The 23,630-nt window shown below is 56.4% G+C and overlaps 1 protein-coding gene across 2 annotated transcripts; it reads right to left on the bottom strand.

The window, feature by feature from the left end:
- Positions 1-972: 972 nt before the first annotated feature.
- On the bottom strand, positions 973-14,916 carry TMLHE (trimethyllysine hydroxylase, epsilon). Of its 2 annotated transcripts, none has more exons than XM_086619727.1 (8): positions 14,835-14,916; positions 9,949-10,130; positions 8,065-8,241; positions 7,014-7,293; positions 5,768-5,887; positions 3,050-3,286; positions 2,278-2,416; positions 973-1,110 (listed from the first exon to the last, which is right to left on the bottom strand). In XM_086619727.1, the coding sequence occupies exons 2-8, from the start codon at positions 10,127-10,129 to the stop codon at positions 979-981; spliced, it is 1,266 nt and encodes a 421-aa protein (XP_086475853.1). In that variant the 5' UTR covers position 10,130; positions 14,835-14,916; the 3' UTR covers positions 973-978. The 2 variants fall into 2 exon arrangements, with proteins under 2 accessions (XP_086475853.1, XP_086475855.1); XM_086619729.1 differs by lacking the exon at positions 14,835-14,916 and adding an exon at positions 14,211-14,226.
- Positions 14,917-23,630: the final 8,714 nt, after the last annotated feature.

Raw genomic sequence — 23,630 nt, 5'->3', positions numbered from 1 at the left:
GCAGCAGAATCCGGTGGGAAAAAGGTGGTCAGCCTCATGGAGCAGCCAGTGTGAAGATGCCCTAACACAATTTCCTTCCCCAGAAAAGGGGAAAGAGCAGGCACAGTAGGAAATCTGTCAGCAAATACTGTAGCTGCTGAGCCTTCGCCCTTGATTCAAGCCCAGCGCAACAGGCAGAAAGAACATACTGGTACGTTACTGGGAGTCAAGGAAACATGAGAAACACGTCCCTCATCTAACACAGTCATCAATCCTGCCCACCATGCAGATCTGCTTCTTCCCCCATTCCTTCTAACCTAAACCTTTTCAGAAACACCCCAACTATACCAGGCCATCCCTCAAGCAGCACGGCTTGTTCCAGTGACTCTTACAGGGGCACGTAGTACATTTAAGAAAAAATTGACTGAAATATGCCAATAGCCCTCAGTTTGAGTAGTGGCTTTTTCATCAAACAGGGACCACAGTTTCTTCTTCTCTAGAAGAGGTAAAGGCCAGCCTGGGGTGAGACAAGACCCCAAAGATTTCCATTCTGCTTTGCCAAAAAACCAAGCAGAACTGCCAGCTGACGAAAAGGCTGAACGACAGGGAAAAACGCAGATTTCAAATCCTGAAGGCACTTGGTTGGAGGAGCACTTCACACCAACAGGCACTGGGAGCACTTCCCCTGGTGTGATTAACCCGCGCCCAGCAGAGCTGAGACGGGCTGGCTGGAAAGACCAGGCTGGGTGCCCAGGCAGCAAGAGCTGACCGTGTCCAAAGGCAGAAGAGGGTCCCATAAAGCTCCCGTAACCTTTGGCTTCCACCTGCTCCCTCTCCCGAGGAGGCACCGAGAACTGCTCGGAGAGGGCGGAGGTGTCTGAGGTATGTGCAACGTCTTCGTCGTGGTGATGCACCAGCGTGGTGGTGCTGGAGCCAGCCTGGTGGTGCTGGAGCCAGCCTGGTGGTGCTGGAGCCAGCCTGGTGGTGCTGGAGCCTGGGCTAAGCCTGCAGGCCCAGCAGGCGCGCCGTGTTCAGCACATCGTCCCTCGTCAGGTAGCAGCCGCAGAGCTGGCGGTACCCCGTGAACGCTTCCCGCCCGTGCAGCACGCGCCAGTTGTCGATGAACAGCGCCTGCAGGGGAAGAGGAAAAGGCCGTGAGAAGAAGGGCAGCCAGGGCTGGGACCCTTCAGCAGGACAGGGCCTGGAGCTGGAGATCCCTGGAGACGGGAAGAGCGATAAGGGTCGTCACGGTGGGCACCATGCTTCCGTTCAGCGCTGTCAGAGGCGGCGCACGAGGCTACAGCCAGATGTTTCAGGTGATCTAGCACAGCTGTTTTGCCACAAGCCAGCAGTTCTGCTCTGCTGGTAACTACGAGTTAAAACACGACAGCTAGCAAAGCACACAAATACATTCCGGGCTGTTTCTTTGCTTTTCTACTGGACAGGTTGGGCAACAGTTCACCAGCAACAGAAACTGGCCGTCTTCTGCCTCTGCGGTGTCGCTTCCCCCCAGGCGTCCTCGGGAATGGAGAGGTGTAGGGGCTCTGACACGCTCACCTTCCCTGCTGGACCCTTTCATTTTGGGGGCCCTGGGCTCAGGCTGAATCTGGATTCCGTGGGAATAAACCCCCTCCGAGCAGGCACAGCTGAAGGAAGAAGCTGTACACGGTTACACCTCCAAGCCCACAGCTGTGGCTCTCTCCAAGCTCCTGCAAGGCTGCACCCAGCGCTGGCCTTTCAAACGCAGGGCAGAGTTTTTCCCTTTCAACACCAAGGTGTGAGAAGGCACCCGAGCCATTTCTGGGACAGTGAGGACAGCCTGGGTCTCCTGCGATTTGCTGGCAATGTCAGGTTCAAATATAACCTCAGAACGGAAGTAAATTCAGTTTCCCACACCATTATATTTCCATTAAAATATATTTTTTTTTCTGGAAGAAGTTAGAGTTACGTGTTCCCAGCCCCTCTGCTTCTGAGGGTCCTCATTTTAGCGACTTGACAGATCTTCCTCCTCTCCCCAAATCAGGACTAACTTTCCTCTGAGGCCAAGTTTAAATCAAACATTTCTGCACTTATCTGGAAGCTCATATTCTTTTAGGACAGCAGGAACACGCACAACAGATGTCAGTACTGTAATACAAGGCACCTTAAAACAGCTGTAAAGGGGAAAACTGCAGCACTGGAGCTTGCCTGAAGCATCTACCTTAGCAGCAACAAGCCTGTGCACCCAAAGGAGCACCCTGCCACCCTGGCACCCTCCCCGTAACAAACACACTCGAGCCTCCCAACTCTAACTCCTACCTTGCCCGGCTTCAGTTTGACCCACAGCTCATTCTCTGGCCTCCTAAGCTCTGCGGTGAGTGTGCGGTGAGCAGCGTACCAGCGGTGCACGACGTCGTAAGGCACCGTGTTGATGACAGCACGATCGTAGTTGTTGTATCTAGAAGTAAAGACGAGATAAGAGACTGCCCCAACGGCTCCAGGAGCACAGCAACGTGCTTCCGAAGGAAACCTCAGGAGCCTGGAGGATTAGTCAGTATTTAAGGGAGGCTACAGAGATGACTTGGGAGGTTATGCTGCAAGTGCAGGACTTTCAGGAGAACACACAACACTGGGAGCAGGGAGGAGTTTACTGTCAAGCATAAAACCCTCTTTGCTGGTTTTGCATGGAAGGATGCACCGCAGCAACGGGCGAGACTGAGCACCGCTCGGAATAAAAGCACGGCGCAGTGCTGGGCAGCCTCCTGCACCGAGCTAAGCCAGAGTTTCAGCAAGCAGCCCAGATTTCCTTTGGAAGGGGACCAGCCTGAGCTTTCCCTGTTCCCTGTGTGCCAGGCTGGTTTCTAGAGGCTCTTTCAGAGAAGGGCTGAATTCTACTGCCGCTCAAACGAAAGCGGGATGAGGGCACAGAGCTGAAGGGAGGACGACAGGAGTGAAAACCCAAAGCTGAGCACTGACACCCACCTCTGTATCGGTGGTTCCAACGCTTCCTCTAGCGCAGCGATGCGCAGCCCAGGAGGAAACGACAACCCCCTCTCCTCCCCACAAGCCAGAGGCCTCACATTAATGTTACCTGATGAGATAAAGCTCGTTGTTCCAGGGATAGACATTGAGGACCGGCCCAACTCCAATCATGTGGTTGTGACAGTCTCCCACGTTCTCAACGTACTCGTGCTTCAACGGCACCTTGCTGAGCAGCTCGAACTGATCGGGGGCTTGCCGGAGAACCTGCTCTGCTGCGTAGAAACCATCCACCAGCAGCGTCCGCCCGCCCGTGCCCTCGTGCTTCAGGCAGTGAAACACCTGGATGCTGCATGGGTGAGAAACCAGAGCACAAGAGAGAAGGTTTTGGCTGCCGATCCCACAGAGAGAGGGTGCTCCTCACAGACCCAGACGTGGACGGACGCACAACCCTTCTCTGATGGCTGTGACATACTTACTTGTAACATCATTCGTTTCGCTAAGACCTGCCAGGGAACGGAGACAGATCAGCAAGAAAAAGCTGCACCTGCCATTTCTTCAGGCCCAATCTCACACATTTGGCTTTCCAAGAAGAGGGCTACCACCTACACTGCCTCCCAAATCGAGTGACATGAGCCTGGGGGACTTCAAGTGGTGTAAGATCAGGCCTGTGTCACTCAAAGTCCATCCAGGCAGTAGGATGCAGAGGTTCAAAAGCATCGAATGTTGTAGCATTCCCTACGCCACCTCAGAACGGTTAAAGAAACGCTGGTTGTACTGCTGAGCTCTCCAGGATCTACAAGGGGAATCCAGGGTGGCTCCCAACCTACAGCAACATCCCCTCCCCAGTGGGAAGCCATCCATCCAACTCAGCTTTTGTCCTTCTCTTACTTCTCTGAAGCTTCTCCCTCCCTTCATCCAGCCAAGGGAAGCATTGTGCTGTTGGGAACAAATACTCAGGAGCTGCCTCGAGCCACCTACTCCCCGTTTTCACAATGTACCAGCTTCACTTGTTAGAAAATTAATTGTGACCTTCTGGGAAAGCCTTTATCTTCTGATCTCCCTTCAGGGCCCTCTTAACCCAGTCCCACAGCAAGAGATGTGGCAGGAGCTCCCAGCTCCACCCTCACCAGCACCTTTTCACCTGGGTGCTCTAACCACCCTTCCACCCACAACAGTTTCAGGATAATTTTTACAAAGTCAGTCTCCAAACACTGGAGCAAAGGACACTCTGTGCCTCGAAGGCAACAACCTCCTGCTACAGGTCAGGGCACTGGGAAAGCCTCCTGCGAGGGCACGCTCCTTGGTACCCGGTGAGCGATATAAGGTTCCAGTCCTTCCCATAGCTCGGGGAGTTTCTATTCTCTACCCTTTGCCATAATTTCACTTGAGACTTGACAGATTTGACTGATTTCAGGCAAAGCAGTGGGGGAAAGTCGACATTCAAACGACCTGTCTTGAAAAACTCCTCACTTCCTTTAGAAGCAGGTCAAAGACTGCTTCAAGTGTTTCGAGAGCAAGTCTGAAACAGTCTGGGAAGAAGGGATTTCTGGCAGAGATGGGAGCTCAGGAAAGCCAGAAATTCACGTTGTTCCTGCACAACTATGGTTTTGCAGAATGGCACTAACGGTTAGCCTGGCTCATTTAGCCCATGCTGCCGTTGCCTGATGTACTTCAGCTGGCTGCAGACGAGATACACCTACCTGGAGGGAACGCTTCTAGGTGGAAAAGGTACAGAAACAGCTAATGAGCACTGTAGTTCTGGCACTGAGCGGTTTCAAAGCTCACAGTACTTCCATCCGTTCTCCCCAGGCCATTGCCCGATGATTCCTCTCTTGATTGAGATGAAAGCAGACCAAAAAAACTTCAGCCACAAATTAAGCCTAAGTCTCTTGCACTTCACTGTGAACCACGACCAGGGCTGCCGCCTTTCCTTCTCCTGCTGTGTACAACTCACAGCCCAGAGGCTCTCTCAGAACAGCAGTTTGCAAAGGAGCATTTGGGAAGCAATGCAGTAGCTACAACCTGCTTTTAAAAGCACAGGCAGGCGTGACCTTGGAAGGGCCAGGGAAGCCTGGTTTCTGGCTACCTCCAGGGCTGCAGCGCTGCCAAAACGCAAACCCCGACCTGCCTGAACTGAAGCAGAGCGACTGCGACCGTGCAGCGCGTACGCGCGCCGCAGCCACGGCTCACGCAGCTCGGGAGGGCAGAGACAGCTCCTGCAGGCTGTGCTGGGGGAGCCATGCTCCCTCCTGGCCTGGAGGCGACTGCGGACGGAGCTCAGCCAGCGAAAGAGCCGGTGCTGCCGCGGGTGAGCAGGGCTTGCCCCCGGCCAGCGGGACTAAGTCGAGGCAAACTTCCGCAGCACCTTTGTACAGCGGCTGGCAAGGGGCAGCTGCTGCAGGGGGAGCTCAGCCAGATGTGCCCAACAGATAAAACAGCTGCTCGTTTCTGTGGGGCTGGATGGTGCGCGTCACTTCGGAGACCGAGTTCAGAAGAGACTGTCAGAGAAGCTTCAAGGAGCACAGAAATGACTACAGTGCCGAGCCTCCTTCGTGGCTACAAAAACTACTTGAACCACAGCAATATCAAGCAGCAGCCAGCTATCTAACAGCCAAGGCCTCCACTGCCTGCGTTCTGAAAGACCCAGAAGTTTCAAGCATAGGGGGATGGGATCTACAGCCTGTCCCACTCCACAGGGATCAGACAGGACCCAGAACTGCTGGGGGTTGCACTGGAGACAACGAAACCTGTGCTGCTAGAAACAGCATCGCCGTGAATCGCTCCTGCCTTCCACACTGTGTGTGTGTGAACCCACAAAAGCTCTTACCCACAGGGCTCCTGGAAGTAGGTTGTGTCGGTGTGACGGTCCAGAGCCAGCTTGGTGTAGGCAGTGTCTCCTCGAGAGAAGTCGGAGGTGAAGTACCACATTCTGCCGTAAATGGTCTCCCTGCAAAAGACGTGGGCAGTTATCACAGGGCGCCACGGGGATCAGCGTGGTGGTAAAGCAGATCCTCTCTGGCATTTGAGGTTACTCCTTTCCATCCTGCGTACGGAGTAAATTAAAGCAGAACAACTTAACAAAATTCACATGTCAAGAGATGGTGCTTCTAATCCCTCCTCTAGTATTCAATTTCTCTTTCCTCCCCAAAAAAGACTGATGGCAATGAGTCTTCACTCCCCTCCACAAATACAGATCACCTTTCCAACCAGCAGCCCCAGTTAAACAAGGAAGCCACAGAGCGACATGAGGAGCTGCTGGAGGGCACCGAGCCCTGCTGGTACCCACTGCAGGGCTGCCTACCAGCCTCATTTCTTCTTCTCAGGACCCTGTGTTTTCATCCATCTCCCCCCTGCAACATGTACAGAAGGGAACAGACAGAAGGCCAGGACAAACAGTACTCAGGGGCTACAGGGTGAGGAACCTGGAGAATAAGGCTGGCTGGGTATTCCTTGGATCCCCTCATTTCTATTTGGAGTGACTCTTCATTAAAAGCAATCCCTCCTCTTTTGATGGCCTGGGGCAAGTTAAACTGTTTCTGCAGCTCGGACCAAACCAGAAATTCAAACCCCGGCTCGCCATGCTGTTGGTGTGTTTCAAACACAGAGGAAACGTTTCTCAATATTTTTCTTTAGTGAGAGCTACAAATAGTTTTTGATCTCCCTGGCTCCCAGGGCCAGGGCTGCCCTCCTAACCTTTCAAGTCGTAACAGGAAATCTCTCCTTGCAAAGCTCCAGTCTTTCCAGACAGGCCACTTCCTTCAGTCACTCCTGTTTGTGCACGGTCCCACCAGCGCAAAAGTCATCATGTGCTCCCAAGGCAGCTCCATAACCTAGTGACTCCAGGCTCTCCCCTAAAATGAGCTCAGGTCCCACAGCACAATGCTCCATGCCAGTTCGAGCGCAGCGCCCAGAGGCTGTAGGAGACCAGACCTTTTGTTTGGGAACCAGGCCACACCGCACAATATATAGGGATAAGAGGGCAGCACCTTTCCAAACAAAAAGAGAACAACAGTCTACCCTTCGTGGCTTCTCCACAAAGCTCCCAGTGGCCTTCTCAGGGCAGCTCCAGTTACCTGATTAAGCTGATCCTTTCTGCTAAGATTTCTGTGTCCTCTTTGGTGGGAGCGACGTTCTCCACAAAAGCAATCCCGTACAACAAGAAGTTTCGCAGGAACTCCTTCAGCCCCTCGTCTGTCTCCAGGAAACTCTGGCGGTCGACGGATGGGACCTGGGCTTGGCGGTAGATTTCTGCGTTCCAGAGAATCCGCGGGTGCATGACCTGCTGCTTCTGCCCCTCGTAGCTGTTCTTCACCAGCCACTCCAGCCCGTAGCGCGTCACGTGCCCGTCCGGCCCTTTGACAAGGGAGAAGAGTCACAGTCACTGCCACGGCACCCAGCAGCCCCAGATGGTGGTCAGTGCAACCATAGGGCTGGGACAGTCCTCGTCCTTTTAATTTTGTCTGGCGACAGACTCCTTGCATCCTGATGCCATCCAAAATACTACCCGGTTAAGGCCACCAGTCCTACAACTCCTAGAGTTGTCATTGCTGCAACAACTCTAAACTCATTCAGAGCAAATTCAGAGTGTTTCAACTGCCGTGGTTTTGTTTTCCAGTGTCAGGACACCAAGGAGGAGTAAAGCACTGAAGACAAGCCCATAGATACAGGTAAGCTACAACAACAGGAAGAAAGCTGCTGGGAAGCCAAGGAGAAAGGACAGAAAAGGTGAATTCTGATCAGGGCTACCAGAGCAAATAGGATCAGGTAAGGAAAAGCAAAACAACCATTTCTTGACCAGTCTGTTCTCTACCTGCATTGCTGCTGTGTTCAAATAAAGCAATGAAATACCCAGACACTGAAGATTCAGGTATCCCTACCCAAAAAGGGCTGGGGGAGGAAGGGGAGGAAAAAGAGATGCAAATTTAAGACTGAGGTAACAGCGGTGCTCAGAGAGCAGTGTTTAAATCCTGCTCACAGCTAAATCTCTTCCCAAAACAGCCACTGATTTAGAGACAAGGCTGCCCTCTCCCAGCAAACCCAAGAGTGGAATCCATCAACGAGGCTCCCTCCAGGCAGGGCTGGCAGCCCGCAGCACACGCAGGGTACAGCCGCTTTGCTACTCACACGTGAGGAAGAGCGTGGTCTCATCCACTCGGACAGCCTTGGGCTTGATTCCCAGGTCCACGCTGGCCGTGTCCAAGCTGCGCTGGTTCGTCTTGGCGTTGTAGCAGGAAGCGGAGCGGCAGTGGTCCCGCAGCCAGACGAAATCGAACCGCATCAGCGTGTTGGCGTACCTGAGCTCTGCGAAGGAGGACAGGCTCAGGAGAGGCACTGGTGTCAACAGGGAGGAAACACAGAGCCAAGAGCCCACAGGTGACGAGCCCACTCATGGGGGACGCAGAGGCTGTTAGACTTTGCACCTCTTTACACAAATTAAGCTGGCTTGTCCCATGATGAAGACCAGGCAGGCTATTTGCATGGCAAGCCTGGCTGTCAGTGATCTCACCGTGGTTTCCCTTCTCAGCAAGTCTACAGGCAATCCCATCCTGCAGCAGGAGGAAGGAGCATGGCTAACAATCGTGCTGGTCACATACTTACCTCTATGATCTCCCTTCAACAAGTAGTAAATTCAGAGCTGTACAGCAGCTGCTGCACATAACGTAGTCGCGGACCCCAGCACAGGAATACAGGTAAGAGTCAACCAAACAATCACACCAACAGCCAAACCACACGGACGTTGCAGGCAACATCAAGACCTCGATGCAAAGCTTTGATATCCATTTAGCATGACAAGAAAGCCTCTCCTCCTTGTTCCATCCTGGGACATCTTAGGAATGCTCAAAGCCCTTCAGAAGGGGGTCAGAGCCAGAGGAGCCCTTCCTGCTCTAGCCCTACTCAGTTTTGAAATCCAAGTATCTGAGGTCACTTTGCAGTGGGAAAACAACAATCTCCTTTCTTGGGGCCACTGTGTTGGATGAAGCATCGAGTAATTCCCTTTGCTTACAAGTGATTCAGAGTAACAACGTCTAACTAGCCTTGGTAGACATCACCCAGGCAGATCAGACATTGCACCAAAGCAAACAGGCCACGGGGAAACACGTGCCTCGGTGGCCAAGTCATCCCCAAAACCAGAAGGACAAAAATGAGCATTAGGCAGCGTTTATTACTGGCTTGCTGCATCAGCTCACACTAAGACACGCTCTCCTCGCTTTTTCTTTGAGCAGCCTCACAGCGAGACACAATTTGAGGGGAAAAAAGGCTTTTATGTCCCCCCAGCTCATGCCACCCGGCCACACAGACAGGCTGCTCGCCAACCTGCTCCAACAACTGCGTTTCACGCATCGGGGTTTGAAGGAAAACCCGTGTAAGCGGGGGCAGGAGAGCCGGGCTCACGCCAAACCAACCATCCCGCTTGGAAGTCAGCGCCCCGAGCGCGACACGGAGAACCAGTGACTGATGGGGCAAGGCTTGGAGGCAGTCATTGTTCAGGAATCCCTCCATTTGATTTCCCATCTAGCATTGCCTCGTTTATCATAAGAGACTTGCCACCAGCAGAAAAACCTGCTCCGTTCTGCCTTTGAGAATTCCCAAAGGGAACATGAAACACAGGCTCCAGTGAGCACTCCTCTAATCCAGGTCATTTCGGAAGGGAAAAAAGCCACAAAATCACTGCTGGGGAACAAGGTCAGGAAAAATCTCACTCCTCTTCCCAAACAGAGTCAAGGGGCAATGGTTTTAAACTGGAAGAGGGGAGATTTCGATTAGATCTAAGGAAGAAATTCTTCCTGCTGAGGGTGGTGAGGCACTGGCACAGGTTGCCCAGAGAAGCTGTGGCTGCCCCATCCCTGGAAGAGTCCAAGGCCAGGTTGGATGGGGCTTTGGGCAACCTGGTGTAGTGGAGGGTGTCTGTGCCCATGGCAGGGGGGTTGGAGCTGGATGATCTTTGAGGTCCCTTCCAACCCAACCCATTCTGTGATTCCATGATACACCCGCACCCAACACACCTACCGAGATGGTCACTGTGCAGCTGCCAGGCACACTTGAGGGACTCTGGGGCCGTGTGATGCCAGCGAGCCGCAGCAGCGAGGACGGTCCTTCCATCACGGGGCAGCCACGGCGAGCGACGTCCGGTGCTTCCCCTCGGCGGGCACGGCACCTTGAACAGCCACGCCAGCCTCCGGCACCACATCCTGAGCAGCCAGGGGAGAGAGAGGGGGAAAGAACAAGGTGACTCGGCTGTGCTACCACATTGTGACCCAGTCTCAATCCCTCTGCTCTTCTGCCAGGCACCATAAGCACTTCTGGGAAAGCTGGCATCGTCCTCCACAATTGTAACGCACAGACAGAAAAGGCGAGTGAGAACAGGTCCATTGAGGAGGAAGAAAAGAAGTGGGCACGATGACTGGCAGCATGGGCAGAGGAGAGAGCCACTGAACTCCCAGGCACCATTTGGAGAGGAAAAATAACAAAACACAGAGTTTGGAGAGCCTCATATTAAACACCTTCACTGTCAAGTCCGAGTACCAGCATCACTTTTGCATCCTCCCAGTGACAATGCTGCCAAGCTTTTTCCAGTGCCTGTTGTTAACGACACACAGACACACAGACTGCTCCTCAAAATCGGGTGCTTCACCCTTGTTTAGACCAGCTGCAGTAGTTACTTTTGCAGACATCACCAACACCCCAGAGGAAGAGCACGAAGCTGCGTGTGACAATCGGGGGTGCCCTCAAAAACTGTGTGTAATGGAAGAATCAGGGAATGAACCATTAGGGGGTCAATGAATTTTTTAAACAAACAAGCAAGCTAATCCAATCTGAGCACATCACTTGGAAACCGGAGGAGGAGAGACAAGAGTATCTTGCTTATTTTGTGACCACCATAAACCACTGCAGAAAATACTCCTGAGAAGGAAGAAAAATAAAGAAAAGAGACCCCAGGATTTATCAGACTAACTCCAGAAGAGACAGCTGTGTGTTCAATGCTCTTGTGCAAAATACTGGCAAAACCTCATCTGCTGCAGGTCTGGTCTCCTCTCTGGCCCTCCCAGTTTGAATTCACCACTCCTGGACAGAACTACAGGCATGAGGGAAGCAGAGAAAACTGACCTTGATTAGAGAAGCCAGAACTAGAGGAATCCAGTAACCAGGTCAGTTCCAGAAAAAACGTGCCAAACAATGAGGAGGAGGAAAATCTCTATTTCCTCTGAAGGACACAGCTGGCATGGAAGAGAAACCAACCTTGGGCTAGAGATTAGAAGGTGATTTCTCACGGGGAGAGTTGTAAGAACTCTTCAACACAAAGAGCAAGGGCAAAAACCTTACGAGTTTTAAGATAAGCAGCCATGGTCTAAACACCCTGTCGTGTTTATGAAGTTCTGGAGGTGAGGTCTAAACCCAGCAGGATTTTAACAGTGCTTTGGTCATAGGAACACGGTATCACTGGATAAGACACAGGCTCGGAAAGCATCTCTTATCCTCAACTTCTGATTTTCCTTCATTTTCTTATCGGAAAAGCACAGGCACTGGTGCTTTGGCTGTCCGACCTGCTGCTCCACTTCATGGCTGACTCAAAAGCTGGTAACAACAATAAAATCAACAGAGGTACCATATTCCCAGACAACAATTTGCTAAGTAGGAAAAAGATTAATACAGCCACCTCTAGGGGGAAAAAAATAGTGGAAACATTCTTATAAAGAGAACATGGTTTAAGATTAAGACACACTCTTTTCAGCCATTGAGTTTTGCAAGGTTCTTGGTCACAGCCTGCGTACAAGTCACCGACACTCAGAAGCTTCTGATTTCTGCAGCTGCCAAAATGCAACACTCACCTCTCAGCAGGCTGTGAAGCCCCTGAAATGCTTCACAGATGCTGACTGAGCTGTGACATCCTGGGTGATTCCAGCATTCTCACCACAGACAGAGAAACTGGGGCACTGGAGGACTTACACAGCCTGAGCTGGAGTAACTGGGCATCTGAAGACACACAAGACTGATTACTTTTCCCTTTGGTGGTCTCCAGCCAGCCAGGATATCAGTTTTTGTAGAAACACTAATGCTGAGTTCTGGGAGAATGCCTTCCAACACTCCCCCCTCCCAGCTTTGAAAACTGAGTATAGGAAAAAGAATTAGTCAAATTTGACATGCAAACTTAGTAACTGAGTGAAGAAAATCTACAGCTAAAGAAAACCAGGAGTTGACTCTGATACTTCGCGGCTTTTCAAAGCTTAAAGAAATTACTTAACTCCCTGACCCAAGCATAAGCTTAAGACTGTTCCTTGAGAAGGAGAGATAGGAGGGAAGCCTCTGTCCAGTTTGGCTTTTGGGTACCAAAGGTACCCACTAACACAACAGAGAGAGGGGAAAAGCAGCAGCTTGTTTGCACACACCCGGTATCTCCTCACACGGGACCCAAAACCGATGGGAAAAGCTCATCTACAAATCCATTTAGAGAGCGGCCTCTGCCTGAGGCAGCTCCAGCTGCAGTTATCTCTGTGTGCACATTTCCTTTTATCTCGTCCTCTTCCAATATCAAAACTTACCAGAGAACAAACACAGGTAATGGTAAGTGACCCAGATATTTAATCTAATCAACGAGACCTCTTGCTTTTCCGCTCTTCTTGCTGGAAGCAGACACCACAACCAGCTCAGAGAAGCCTTAAATTAAATCTTTCCAAGAGATAATAAAATGAGTTGCAAAGAAACAAACAAACAAATCTATATGATTAGAGGGGATTTACATTCTGCCTCTGTATTTGTTTAATCAGAGCTAGCAGCTGTCTCCTGGCTGGAATTAGTTATGTGAACAGCTCACTCTTTCCCCAGTCCCTCTGTTTACCTCACCTTCATGCTCCTCATCTTTGTGTTGCCCAGACCACACGCAGCTCGCCTGGGCAGCAGTGAGATGCAGCAGCTGAGAGATTTCAAGACAAAATTTCCCCTTGAAATTCAAAAGGAAAGGGCAGGAGGAAGAAGACTCTGAACTACCCTGCGTGGAAACGCAAGTGGACTTTGAGAAGGGAGAGATGGTCAGTTACCAAGCCTGCTCTCTGCCAAAGCAAGACAAAACCCCGTGCAGACACGGTATGTGGGTATCTTCTGTGTGGCTCATCCTACCCAAGAGTCCAGCACGTGGTGGATAAAAACGAGGAGAATGCACAGAACCCACCCTAGAAGTGACAGAGTGAACGGGAGGAACAGAGCTGCAGGTGCTGGAGGGAAACAGAAAACTCAAATATACTGTGATTTGAGGAATTATCACACATCCCTCGAGGGAAAAGACAGGAGACATGCTGTGAAAGGAGGAGGAAGGAAGAGTGGGCCTCATCTGTCCAGGAGACTTCCCGCCTGGCCCTCCAGCCTTGCTGCTGACACAAGAGGTGTGTGGAGTAACCAACGCTGGTTCTAAGCTCTTTGACAAAAAGCCACAATTCTCTTTTGAGCAAAGAAAAACACCAAGCTGGAAAAATGATAACCGAATAGTTTCAGCAATGAAAACATACACGGAACGAGAAACCACACAGATCTGTGGTCTTTAGCCAGCTTCTCGCAAAAACCTTGCAGAACGCGGTGACACCGGCCTGCTGGCACGCGGGAAGCTGCTCTGGTGCCCTGACCGCTGGTGCTGCCAACTGACCCGTTTCATCACCCTGCCACAGCATGTCCACCCTGTTTTTCAAGCTCATTTGGCATCTGAAAAAAAAATTATGTGTTTTCCATTAAGGATTTCCAAGCATTCAGTTGCTTATGCTCACTCATCCTTTTTCACTGCTGGAAGCTTCTGGCTAAAGCCAAGTGTTCTGATCCGTAAGAAACAGTAAAGTTTCGGTAGCACCACAACCCTTACACCTCAAAAAGGGAGAGAAAGAGAAAATAAACTGTTTTTCAAGGCAGCCTGAGAAACTTTCTGCCTGCGAGTCTCAATCTGTGGGGCCTCTTGGTCGCCTACGGCTCATCTAACCTGACATTTCCATCAGCTTTGGAAGACCTACCCCAACGCCACGCAGCGTCACCGCTGGAGCGGGGGGAACACGGCTGGAAGGAGGAGAGCTGGAAGGAGGAGAGGGAGCACGGCTGGAAGGAGGAGAGGGAACACGGCTGGAAGGAGGAGAGCTGCGAAGGCTGAGACGGAGCTGCTGCCTCCAGAGGGCTGTGGCAGACCCAGGCGGGCACAGTACGCTGACCCCGGTGGCAAACCCTTGGCACCAGGCAGCCTCAGACACTGGCTCGCCAGCAGAGTTAAGGGTTTAACAGCCCGAGCCGACCCGGCTTACCTATTAATTACAAAAGAAACACAAGGCGGACCGGCTGCCCCCTGCGGAGAACGGCTCCTGCCCCCCTGCAGCAGACAACTATATTAGATCTCAGCTGTCAGGAATCAGATTCCCCTTCCCAGCAAGGGATTTCAATTAAATTAAGGAGCTAATAAAGACATCCCAGACGCTGCCAGCTTCACAGCTACTTAATTTTCCTAGAAGTAAAGGTAATTATCTGCTCACCCCACATTTAATGCCAGCCACCTGACTCCAGACCCCTCTTCCAGTAACCTTACTGCCGTCCCCTGTTTGCAGCTCCTTCATCTACCTCAAGCAAAGCCTTTTTTGGCTGCACAGCTCAACAGAAACAAGCAATATTTTTTTTTTTTTTTCCATCAAAGCAGCCAGCCCTCGTGGTGCATCTCCCAGAGGAATACTTCTTGCAGTAAACTGTAATTAAATCACTTCATTCACCCGCTCTGGGTCCTGCCCTGGCAGAGAAGGGCCAGGCAGTCCCAGACAGGGCGGGATTGCCTTTTCCCAGGGAAGGAAAGGAACCGGCCGTGCCCGGGAGCTGCCCCTGGCTGCCAGCTCTCGGCCACGGACTGATGGCATCTGTCGGAGCTCCGGGGGAGCCGTTACCTGGGATCCTGCGGTCCGGGAAAAGACGGAGCGAGGCTGCAGACGGGCTCCGGGCGCCGAACGAGCTCCGCAGGGTCGCGGCTCTTCCCGCCGTCCTTCTCCCGGTGCCCGCCGGGCCGCCGCCGCCGCCCGGGAGCTCTGGCGCATTTACCGCCGCGCGTACTTCTCCTGCACCGCGCTCCCGCCGGCCTTTTAACGACAAAAAAAAAAACCAACAAAAAAAGCCACGTTACAAACGGCGTTCGGATGCGGCGGCCCCCGCGCCCCTCACCGCTCCTCCCGGCGGCAGCACGGTGCGCTCCGGGAGGGGAGAAGAGGCGCCGGGGAGCGCCAGGCCCGGCCCCCGCAGCCCCGGTACGAGAGCGGGGGGCGCCCCGACCGCCCCCCGGCCCCCGCCAGCACCCCCCGGGGCTCAGACCCGCCTCTGCTGCTCCCGAGCGGCCTCACCGGGCCCCGAGCCGCGGGGCTGCGGCGGGGCCGGACCGGGCAGCGGGACCGGGGCCGCCCCGGGGCGGAGCCGCACCACAGAGCGCGGGAGGGCTCGGCCAGAGCGCCGCCCGCCATAGAGAGCAGCCCGCGGGGCAGAGCGCCCGCGCCCATAGAGACGGCACGGGATGGAGAGCGGACCGGGGCAGCACCGCCCGCACCGGGCGGCGGCAGGAGACGCTACCGGTCACGGCACCGGCGGCTACAAAGAGCCGGGAGGCCGCCGTATAGAGCGCCGCACACACCATAGAGACGGGGGGGGGGGGAGGGGGGCGGAGGCTAGAGCGCCGCACAGACCATCGAGAGCTGGGCGTCCTGAGAGCGCGGGGACGGCGGGAGCAGCGAAAAGGCTCCGTGCGGCGGCGGCCGGAGGCTCCGTGCCGCCTTGAGCGCAGAGCGCCCCGCGGGGCGACCATAGAGATGCACGCTGCAGGGTAGAGCGCCGCAAGGGGGCGGATGTGAGGGGCGGCGCATGCGCACTGCGCCGGGTCGGTACCGGTAGCGGCACCGGCGCCGGGGGGGCGGCCCGGCTGCGGCCCGCCCGGGGAGGCTCGGGGGAAGCGGGGCCGGGCCGGGCCCTCGGCAGCCGCCGGCGCCGGGCGGGGTGGGGAGCGGCGGAGCAGACACGGCCTTTTGGGGACAAAATGCTGATTTTCATCGAAAGGCACCGGGGCACCGGCTCGTGCCCGGCGGGGAGCGGAGCGGGGCAGGCGGCCGCGGGAGGGTCACCGCGTCCCGGCCGCAGCGGCTCCCGCCGCCCCCCGGCCGCCGCCGCCGCGCCGGGGCCGTTTTCCCGGCCCGGGAGGGGCTCTGGGCCATCTGCCGGTCACCGTGCCCCGAGGGGGGGGCACCGCGGGGTTCGTGGGGCAGCAGCTCTGCCCCGGGTGTGTCTCCGGCACGGAGCATCTTCGGGGCACGGGATGGCACTGGAGTGCCTTCGGGCACCGGTGCGGCGGCAGCCGGATCCCCGAGCAGGAGGCAGCAGGCGGCGCTGGGGGCACGGGGCTGGCGGCGTGGGGCGGGAATAAACGACACATGGTGGCACTGGAGCGCTGGGGTTTGGTTCCGTCTGTGACCCGCCGTGATGGTTCTCCCCGCGCCTTGTCCCATCGGGAGTGGCCCGTACCCCGTCCGTGGCATCCCTGTGCCTCCCTGCGGGTGGTCCCAGGTGGCCCGGAGGGTGTCCCGGGACCTCCCTGCCAGCTGGGGACGAGCCGGGATGGCAGAGCTCCTCGAAGTGGTGCCAACCCTGCTGCCACCTGGCACATCGGACACATCCTGAGGGGTGCTGAGCCCAGTGTCCCCAGAGGTGCTACGTGTCTGGGTCGCTCTGGGATGGGGCAGGATGAGGCCTCGGTTGTGCCTCCTGGTACCTCCATAGACCAACCACCCCCGGGAAGCACCCAGCACTTTTCCCCAGGGTTGTATTTGTGCTGTGCCATGATTTCCACACCCGGTTTTCCAAAATTTAGCCTTTTTGAGACCTTCCACTTTCCAAGGCAAGGGGTGGGGGTGGCGCCTGGAGCAGGCAGAGGAGCTGGCGGGGATCTGCTGCTTCCCAAAACCTCAGTGCAGCTCCTGGGGGAGTTAAACAAGTTGGTCACTCGGTGAGCTCACGGCAGAGGCATCTCAGCCTCCGTGAGAATTTGTCGCGGGCACTTCCCGGGGTGCGAGCGTGCCGCGGTGTCGGCTCCCCGGAGGAGGCAGCAGCTGCACGGCCACGGGTGACGGCTGCCCCATGCTCCTTGTGCTCAGGGAGTGCCCGTCGCCTGTCCCTGGGTCGTTCTCCCGTGCACCATGGTCCTGGCAGGGAGCCCCGGCCTCTTTCCCACCGTGCCCTGGCGCTCGTGGCACCTCTGGCAGCCCCTGAGCCAAGCAGGGACTCGTCTGGGTGTCTGTGGGATCCAGGCGTGTTCCTGATGGGAGTGACAGGAGCGAATAAACAATGAATTGGCTGAAGGGCTGCTGGGGGGCTCTGGGGGAGACTGGGGGGCTCTAGGGAGGGGTGATCCCCCTCCCCGGGGGTCTCCACTGGCTGCGTTTGGGACAGCCCGTGCAGCGGCATCGGGCATTCCACGGTTGGTGGCTCGGAAGGTTATTTCTTAGCCGAGCCACCCTTCGGGGTCTGGAGCTCTCCGGGATTTGCAGACCCTCTTGTGTCCTGCCGAGCTGAGCCGGCGCTGCTGGCACGGACCGCCTGGGTCTTGTGGGGCAGGGCCAAGGGCACGGGCAGGGACAGGCAGTGCCACGGCCCCTCGGAGATGCTCTGGCCGGCTGCCGTGTCCCCAGGTGCCCGCTGCTTCGGACATACACGTGCTGCTCAGCCCTGTCTCGTGTGCTGGGAAAGGAAGCGCCTGGGAGCTTGCTGGGATTTCCCAGGGAGAGCTGGGACCTGGGAACGTTCTGCCCCCCCAGCTTCATTCCTCCAGCAGCGGCTCTCATCCCGGGGTCACAACGGGTTTAAAAAAAGCAACAGCCCACACAATGCTCTTCCCTGCTCTGGCGGGTGCTGGTGACGAGGTACCGCGTCCCGCCCGGGGGATGCAGGATGAGCCCTCAGCCTGGGAAAGGCGCTGCCAGTCCCCGCCGGCAGCCCCAGCGCCGCGCGGCTCTGAGGTCAGCAGCGCACCGCCGCGCCGGCAGGAAAGTGACTCCGCATCCTCCGGGGAAGAAATCGGTCTCTCTGCTCCGCTCGTGGAATTTCTTGGAGGTCATGTTGCCACTGCTGATGCCAGGTGGTGCTTTCGGTGACGTGCAGGGCACATGCGGGTTTCTCTCTACACGTGGGTTCTGCGCTGGCAAAAATCGGGATGTTTCCGCAGGTCAGGACAGGGAATTGGCATTTAACAGGAAATGCAGCAATTGCCACAAGAGCAGCGAGAAAAAAGGGTGGCTGAGCAGATAGGAGATGGTCCTGGAAGTGGTTTGTAGGGCAAAAATTCTGAGAAATGTCCAGGTGGGTGTAGGAACCGTTTCATTTTGATGCACGTCCAGCCCAGCCTGGGTGTTACTGCCCAGCCCAGCTCAGCCCAGTACAACCCGAAGAGCACAACTCGATATGACCCGGCCTGAAGGATGCAGCCCAGCCCACCTCAACCCAACGCAACACAAATGGCCCACCATGACACTACTCAACATGAATGACATAACCCAACATGAATGACACAACCCAACACAACACGAGTGACCCACCATGACACTACCCACTGTGAATGCCACAACCCAACCCAACATGAATGACCCAACACAATCCAACCTTAATCACACAATCCAGCCCAAGGTGAACGATGCAGCCTGGCCCAGCTCAACCCAACCCAACAAAACCCATCATGGATGATGCAGCATGGCAAGGTTGGAGGAAAACCCAGAGGACCATTTAGAAAGGCCAACGAGAGGAGGGTCCATGGAGTGGAGCTCCAGTTGCTGGCTGGTCCTAACCTAACCTTGCTGCAAGGCTGTTGTAATGAAATAGCAAGAGCAAAACAACCTCTACCCACCAGGACTTCCACTCTAAATAGGCCACGAACTGGTGAAACAACCAGGGGGATTTTCTGACGTGTAATAAGGGGTTGAGCCTCTCTGTGCCTCCTAACTCTCTCCTTTCATGGCACTTACTGGGACCGAAGCCACCTCTAAACGTCTCTTACAGTGACATTGGTCAGTGATTTCAAGAGGTCTGAGGGAACGGAGCCCAGCAGGAAAACCTGGAGCACACAACCGTGTTAGTGAGCTAAAAACTGAAGCAAAGCCCCGATGGGGCTCCGATCCTGCCTGCGGCACGCGGCCGCCTGCGCGGCGCTGGGTCCAAGGGCTATCGGAGCTGAGGAACGTACGCCGGGTCCCCTGGGCACAGCGTGGGCTGCCCACGGGGCCGCTCGTGGCATCGCTGGCTTCGCTGCTCCAGCGTTGCTTCTCCCTGAGGCCAAGCTCCCACTCCCAGGAATGCATCATGTCCCCATGGAAACACAAATGCTTATTTATTTGACTTCTTTCGGTATTATTTCCTTTTCACATTTAATTTAATTCCCCCTCACTCTCTCTCTTTTTTTTTTTTTTTTGGTTATTTGAAGGAAGGAAGGGAGGAAGGAAGGAAGGGAGGAAGGGAGGGAGGAAGGAAGGAAGGAAGGAAGGAAGGAAGGAGGGAAGGAAGGAAGGAAGGAAGGAAGGAGGGAAGGAAGGAAGGAAGGAAGGAAGGAAGGAGGGAAGGGAGGAAGGAAGGGAGGAAGGAAGGAGGGAAGGAAGGAAGGAAGGGAGGAAGGAAGGGAGGAAGGAGGAAGCCCAAACTGGGATGTTTGTTTGTTCTGTCCTGGCCGATGTTCCCTTGGTCGCGCTGCAGCAGCGATAAACTGGCAGGGAACGGGAGCGTGGAGCACGGCGGAGCCTGGGAAAGGCCGGGACCCCGCTTCCCCCGCCCTTACGTCACGGTTTCGCCCTGATTAGCTTGGCCCGGGGGCCATGTGCCGCCAGCTGCCTGCGCTCCCCCCGCTCCCCCTCGGACAGGCAGCGCCTTTGTCACCGCTCGTGGGACCCTTCTCGGTGGGATGTCTGCATGGAGAGCATCTCCACGCGATCCGGCCTCTCTCCACCCCGCCCTGGTGTCATCTCCTGAGCCCCTGGCCCACGGTGTGTCTGGGACCCGTGGTCCACCCCTGGCTGAGGGACCTTGGAGGGGGATAACCCAGAAGGGATCTGGGCTGGGGGGGTGAGTTGTGTGCTTCTCAAAGACCTTCACCCTCTTCATCCAGGCAGGTCCCACTGAACCGTGGGCATCCAGTGATGTCTGAGGCCACTACAGACCCCAGACAGGAGGAGGGGGTGCTTGTAGGTCTGAGCAATCAGTCGGGAGCTCATCCTGCAGCTCCTGATGCAAGCCAGTAGGTTGGAAAGTCTCCCTCCAAGCTGGAATACGTGCTCAACGTGGCCCGTAAGAAGCAAATATTTATGGGGTCCCCGCAGCTCTTCTGCCTCTTGCTCCTCTGCCATGGAGAAGCTTTTCCCCAGGGCTCCCAGCAAATTTCCTCGTCTGTTCCCACGTCTCAGTGCCTTGGGGAAGAGGGAGGGCATCGCTCAAACGCTGCAGAGCGCCGCCGCGGGCATCCGGGCGAGGAGAGCGCGAGGGCTGAGGACGAGGGTCTCTCCCTGCCCGTCCTTCGGCACAACATCCCCTGACCCTTCCACGGTCCCAGCAGGTGCTCCGCAGCCTTCCCCACTCTGACTCCCTTCTCCCGACCCACCGACGCGCCCACCCCGAGCCCAGCAGCCTCCCGCTGTGGAGGAGGGTGGGGAGCACAGGGGGCCTTTCTGGGGAGCGAGTGGGGATGTGCCGGGGGGTCCCTGGGCTCGGTGTGAGGCCGGGTCACCCCCAGCGCCGTGCGGAGCGGTGGCCACCGCGCTGGCTCGCTGCCCGCTCGCCCGGGCGCTCGTTCCGGAGGATAATGGATAGCTTCGGTGCTGCTAATTGGAGCTCTTTCCCTACACTTTTCCTCCTTTCGATCTCCCTCTGCCCTCGGCTCTGCAGGGTCAATAAATGATTCGCATTAACGCGGAGTCTCTCTGGGTTCCGTGTGCCCACGGCAGCCGGGTCTCTGCGGGGGGGCTGGCAGGAGGGGCTGCATCAGCCGGGCGAAGCCTCCAGACCCTCCGGGGACGGGAGACGAATCCTTGCAGGTCTCCTCCGTCCGAACCGTCTCCTGCCACGCGGCTCTGCTGCCTTTCCCCGAGCCCCTGGGGTCCCCCTGCTCCTGCTCTGTCTCCCCTCCTCTTCCTCAGCCCCCACCTGAGCCCCCCGCCCGCCCTGGCCGCCAGCAGACACCCGCTATCGATTCTCCTGCTTCAGCAAAACCCAGCCGGGGCCGGGCAGCGGGGACACGTGCCATGGCAGTGCCGTCGTGGCCGTGAGCCGAGTGCAAGGGTGACGGGGCAGCTGGGGCTGGGCAGAGCTGTCACGGTCCCCCAGGTCGCTGCTGATGCTGCATCCGATTTTCTGGGAGACCTGGGTGGCCCTTCCTCCTCCGCGGCCTGAGCAGCACCGGTTCGTGGGATCCAGTGGTGGGGAACTGCAGCTCCTCCACGGGACCCTTCTGGAAACGCTTCCGTGGGGAAGCAGGAAACCCTCAGCCCTCCCTGCTTTGGGGATGAGCCACCCTTTGCTCTCTCCAGACTGACCCAGGTGGACCCAGACTTTTCCGCACAGAGCCTGGGATTTCCCATTCCCAGCTGGAATCTCACACGTCCCTTGGACCTGCCTGCAGACATTGATGTTGGGGGAGAAGTCACATCCAACATTGGGGCTGGATGGGTGGCCCTGGGGAGGGGTCTTGGTGTCAGGGATGCTCAGCACAAAGGCAGGCAGTGGGGTTGTCCCCATCCAGGCGAACCTCTGGTAGGGCAGGATGGACCAGCAGCATCCCTGGGGAGCGTTCCCATTCCTCTGGGAAGCCCTAGGAATAACAGGGAGGGATCCCAGCCCTGGGTGGGGAGCTTCAGCCCCCTCCTCACCTTTCCCAGCTCATTAAGGGGCTGTAAGGGTCTCTGCTGCGCCGTGCCCCCAGCTCTGCGGGTGTCAAGGAGCGGGGCAGGGTGCTGGGGCTCACCCTGCATTGGTGCCGCTGGGCGGGGAGACCCCTCCGTGCTGCCTGCTCAGCCTCCCGCTCCTGGGTCCCACCGTGAGTGCCAGTGGGAATCTGCCACCGGATGAGCTCCAGACGCTGCTGAAAGGTGGGTTTTGGAGGGGTGCAGGCAGCTGGGGGGGCACTGACATCACCCCCCTCTTGCCAATGTCCTGGAGCTTGTCTTGGGAGATGCTTTTCCCAGGAACCACAGCGAGGGATGGACGTGCCAGAGGGATTTGGGGGGCTCACAGCAGAGCAGGTGCCTCCAGGGCGGGGGGAGATGGGCTGTGTTGTGGGGCAGTGGGAACGGGGTGTCGGGGGACCGCGGCCGTGGGGCAGAGGAAGGCGAGGAGGTGAGAGGTCAGCAAAGTTTTTGCCTGGCCCAAAAGCGCTTAGGCAGGAGGGTCCGAGCCTCCAGATAACCACTGTTATTTAATTTATTTTTTTCTAAATAAAAAAAAAAGGAAGGAAGTTAATAAATAATGTAAAGCAGAGAATGCATTAATGAAAGAGAGAGCGAGGGAGAGAGGGGAAAAGAGAGGAAGGGACAGGGCAGAGTGAGAGCGCGGGGAGGGGGGAGAGAGATATTCCTGCCTGTATCGATTGGATATGATTACATTAGCCCTATCAAATATTCATACTACATTCCACAAGAGGTCATTGTGTGCGTTTTTCCAATTTAGCTCTGCCTCGGCGCGAGGAGCCGGCTCCGAGTGGGAAAAGGGCTGCGCGAACGGCTCCAGCTCCACGGCCCCCAGGGTTGCCGGCGGCCCCTCGCCGCAGGGGTGGCACCCCGGGACGGCGACATGCTCCGGGTGGGATGTCGGGGCTGGGGGTGAGCGGGGAGGAGGGTGCTGAGGGATGCTGAGCTGGCTGCTGACCCTTCGCAAAGCCCTCGAGGGCCGCGGACTGTACGTGGGCGCAGCGACCGCTGCCGAAATAGAGACGTGAAGACACCCGTGTCCCAGCTCCAGCACCTTGCTCCTCCCTAGGAAGCAGCTCTGCTCCCTCCCCGGGCAAACTCCGCGGCCGGCGGTCACTATTTACCACCTGCCATGGCCTATTCCTTTCACAAGAGCACCTGAACGGGGGATTTTAACCGGGACGTCCCTTTCCCAGCTGGGAAGGGGTCAGCCCAGGCCCTGGAGGGAGGCAGGAGGTGGATGAGATGCGGTGCGGAGGGCAGGCAGGAACGTCGGGCAGATCTCCCACTGTGGTGCCCATGTGCTGGGCACCGAGGCAGGTGCCCCCTGGAAAAGGACCACAATGGAGAAGGACCCGCAGCACCAGCGGTCCTGAATCCGGTGGCTTTCAAGGACACGCTGGAGAGAGCGATAAAACCCACCCACAGCGGTCCTTTGCCCCAGGGAGGCAGCTGCGAGGCACTTCCCTTCCCTGTGCCTCAGTTTCCCCACACTGCGATGCTGCCAGTGAGGGACACAGCCCCGTACCTCCACCTTCCCGCAGCATCGTGGGGGCACCACCGCCATCCCTGCAGCCCCCCGGCCCCGGCTGCTCCGCCGAGGCCCCCGCTGCCCTCCACCCGCTGCGGCCCCGGCTGGCGCGAGCCAGCGCTGCCTTCTCTCCTTACATTAATAAAAATTTTACAGCACGGTGGCAGGAAATGCATTTTCAGTTCATCTGCTGCAGCTATTAGATTACCAGGAAATGGCTGGCTGGCCGGCGGCCAGGGCCTCCG

This window comes from Tauraco erythrolophus, chromosome 13, assembly GCF_009769465.1.
Source record: "Tauraco erythrolophus isolate bTauEry1 chromosome 13, bTauEry1.pri, whole genome shotgun sequence".
Classification (NCBI taxonomy): Eukaryota; Metazoa; Chordata; class Aves; order Musophagiformes; family Musophagidae; genus Tauraco; species Tauraco erythrolophus.
This window is presented reverse-complemented; position numbering and strand designations above follow the sequence as displayed.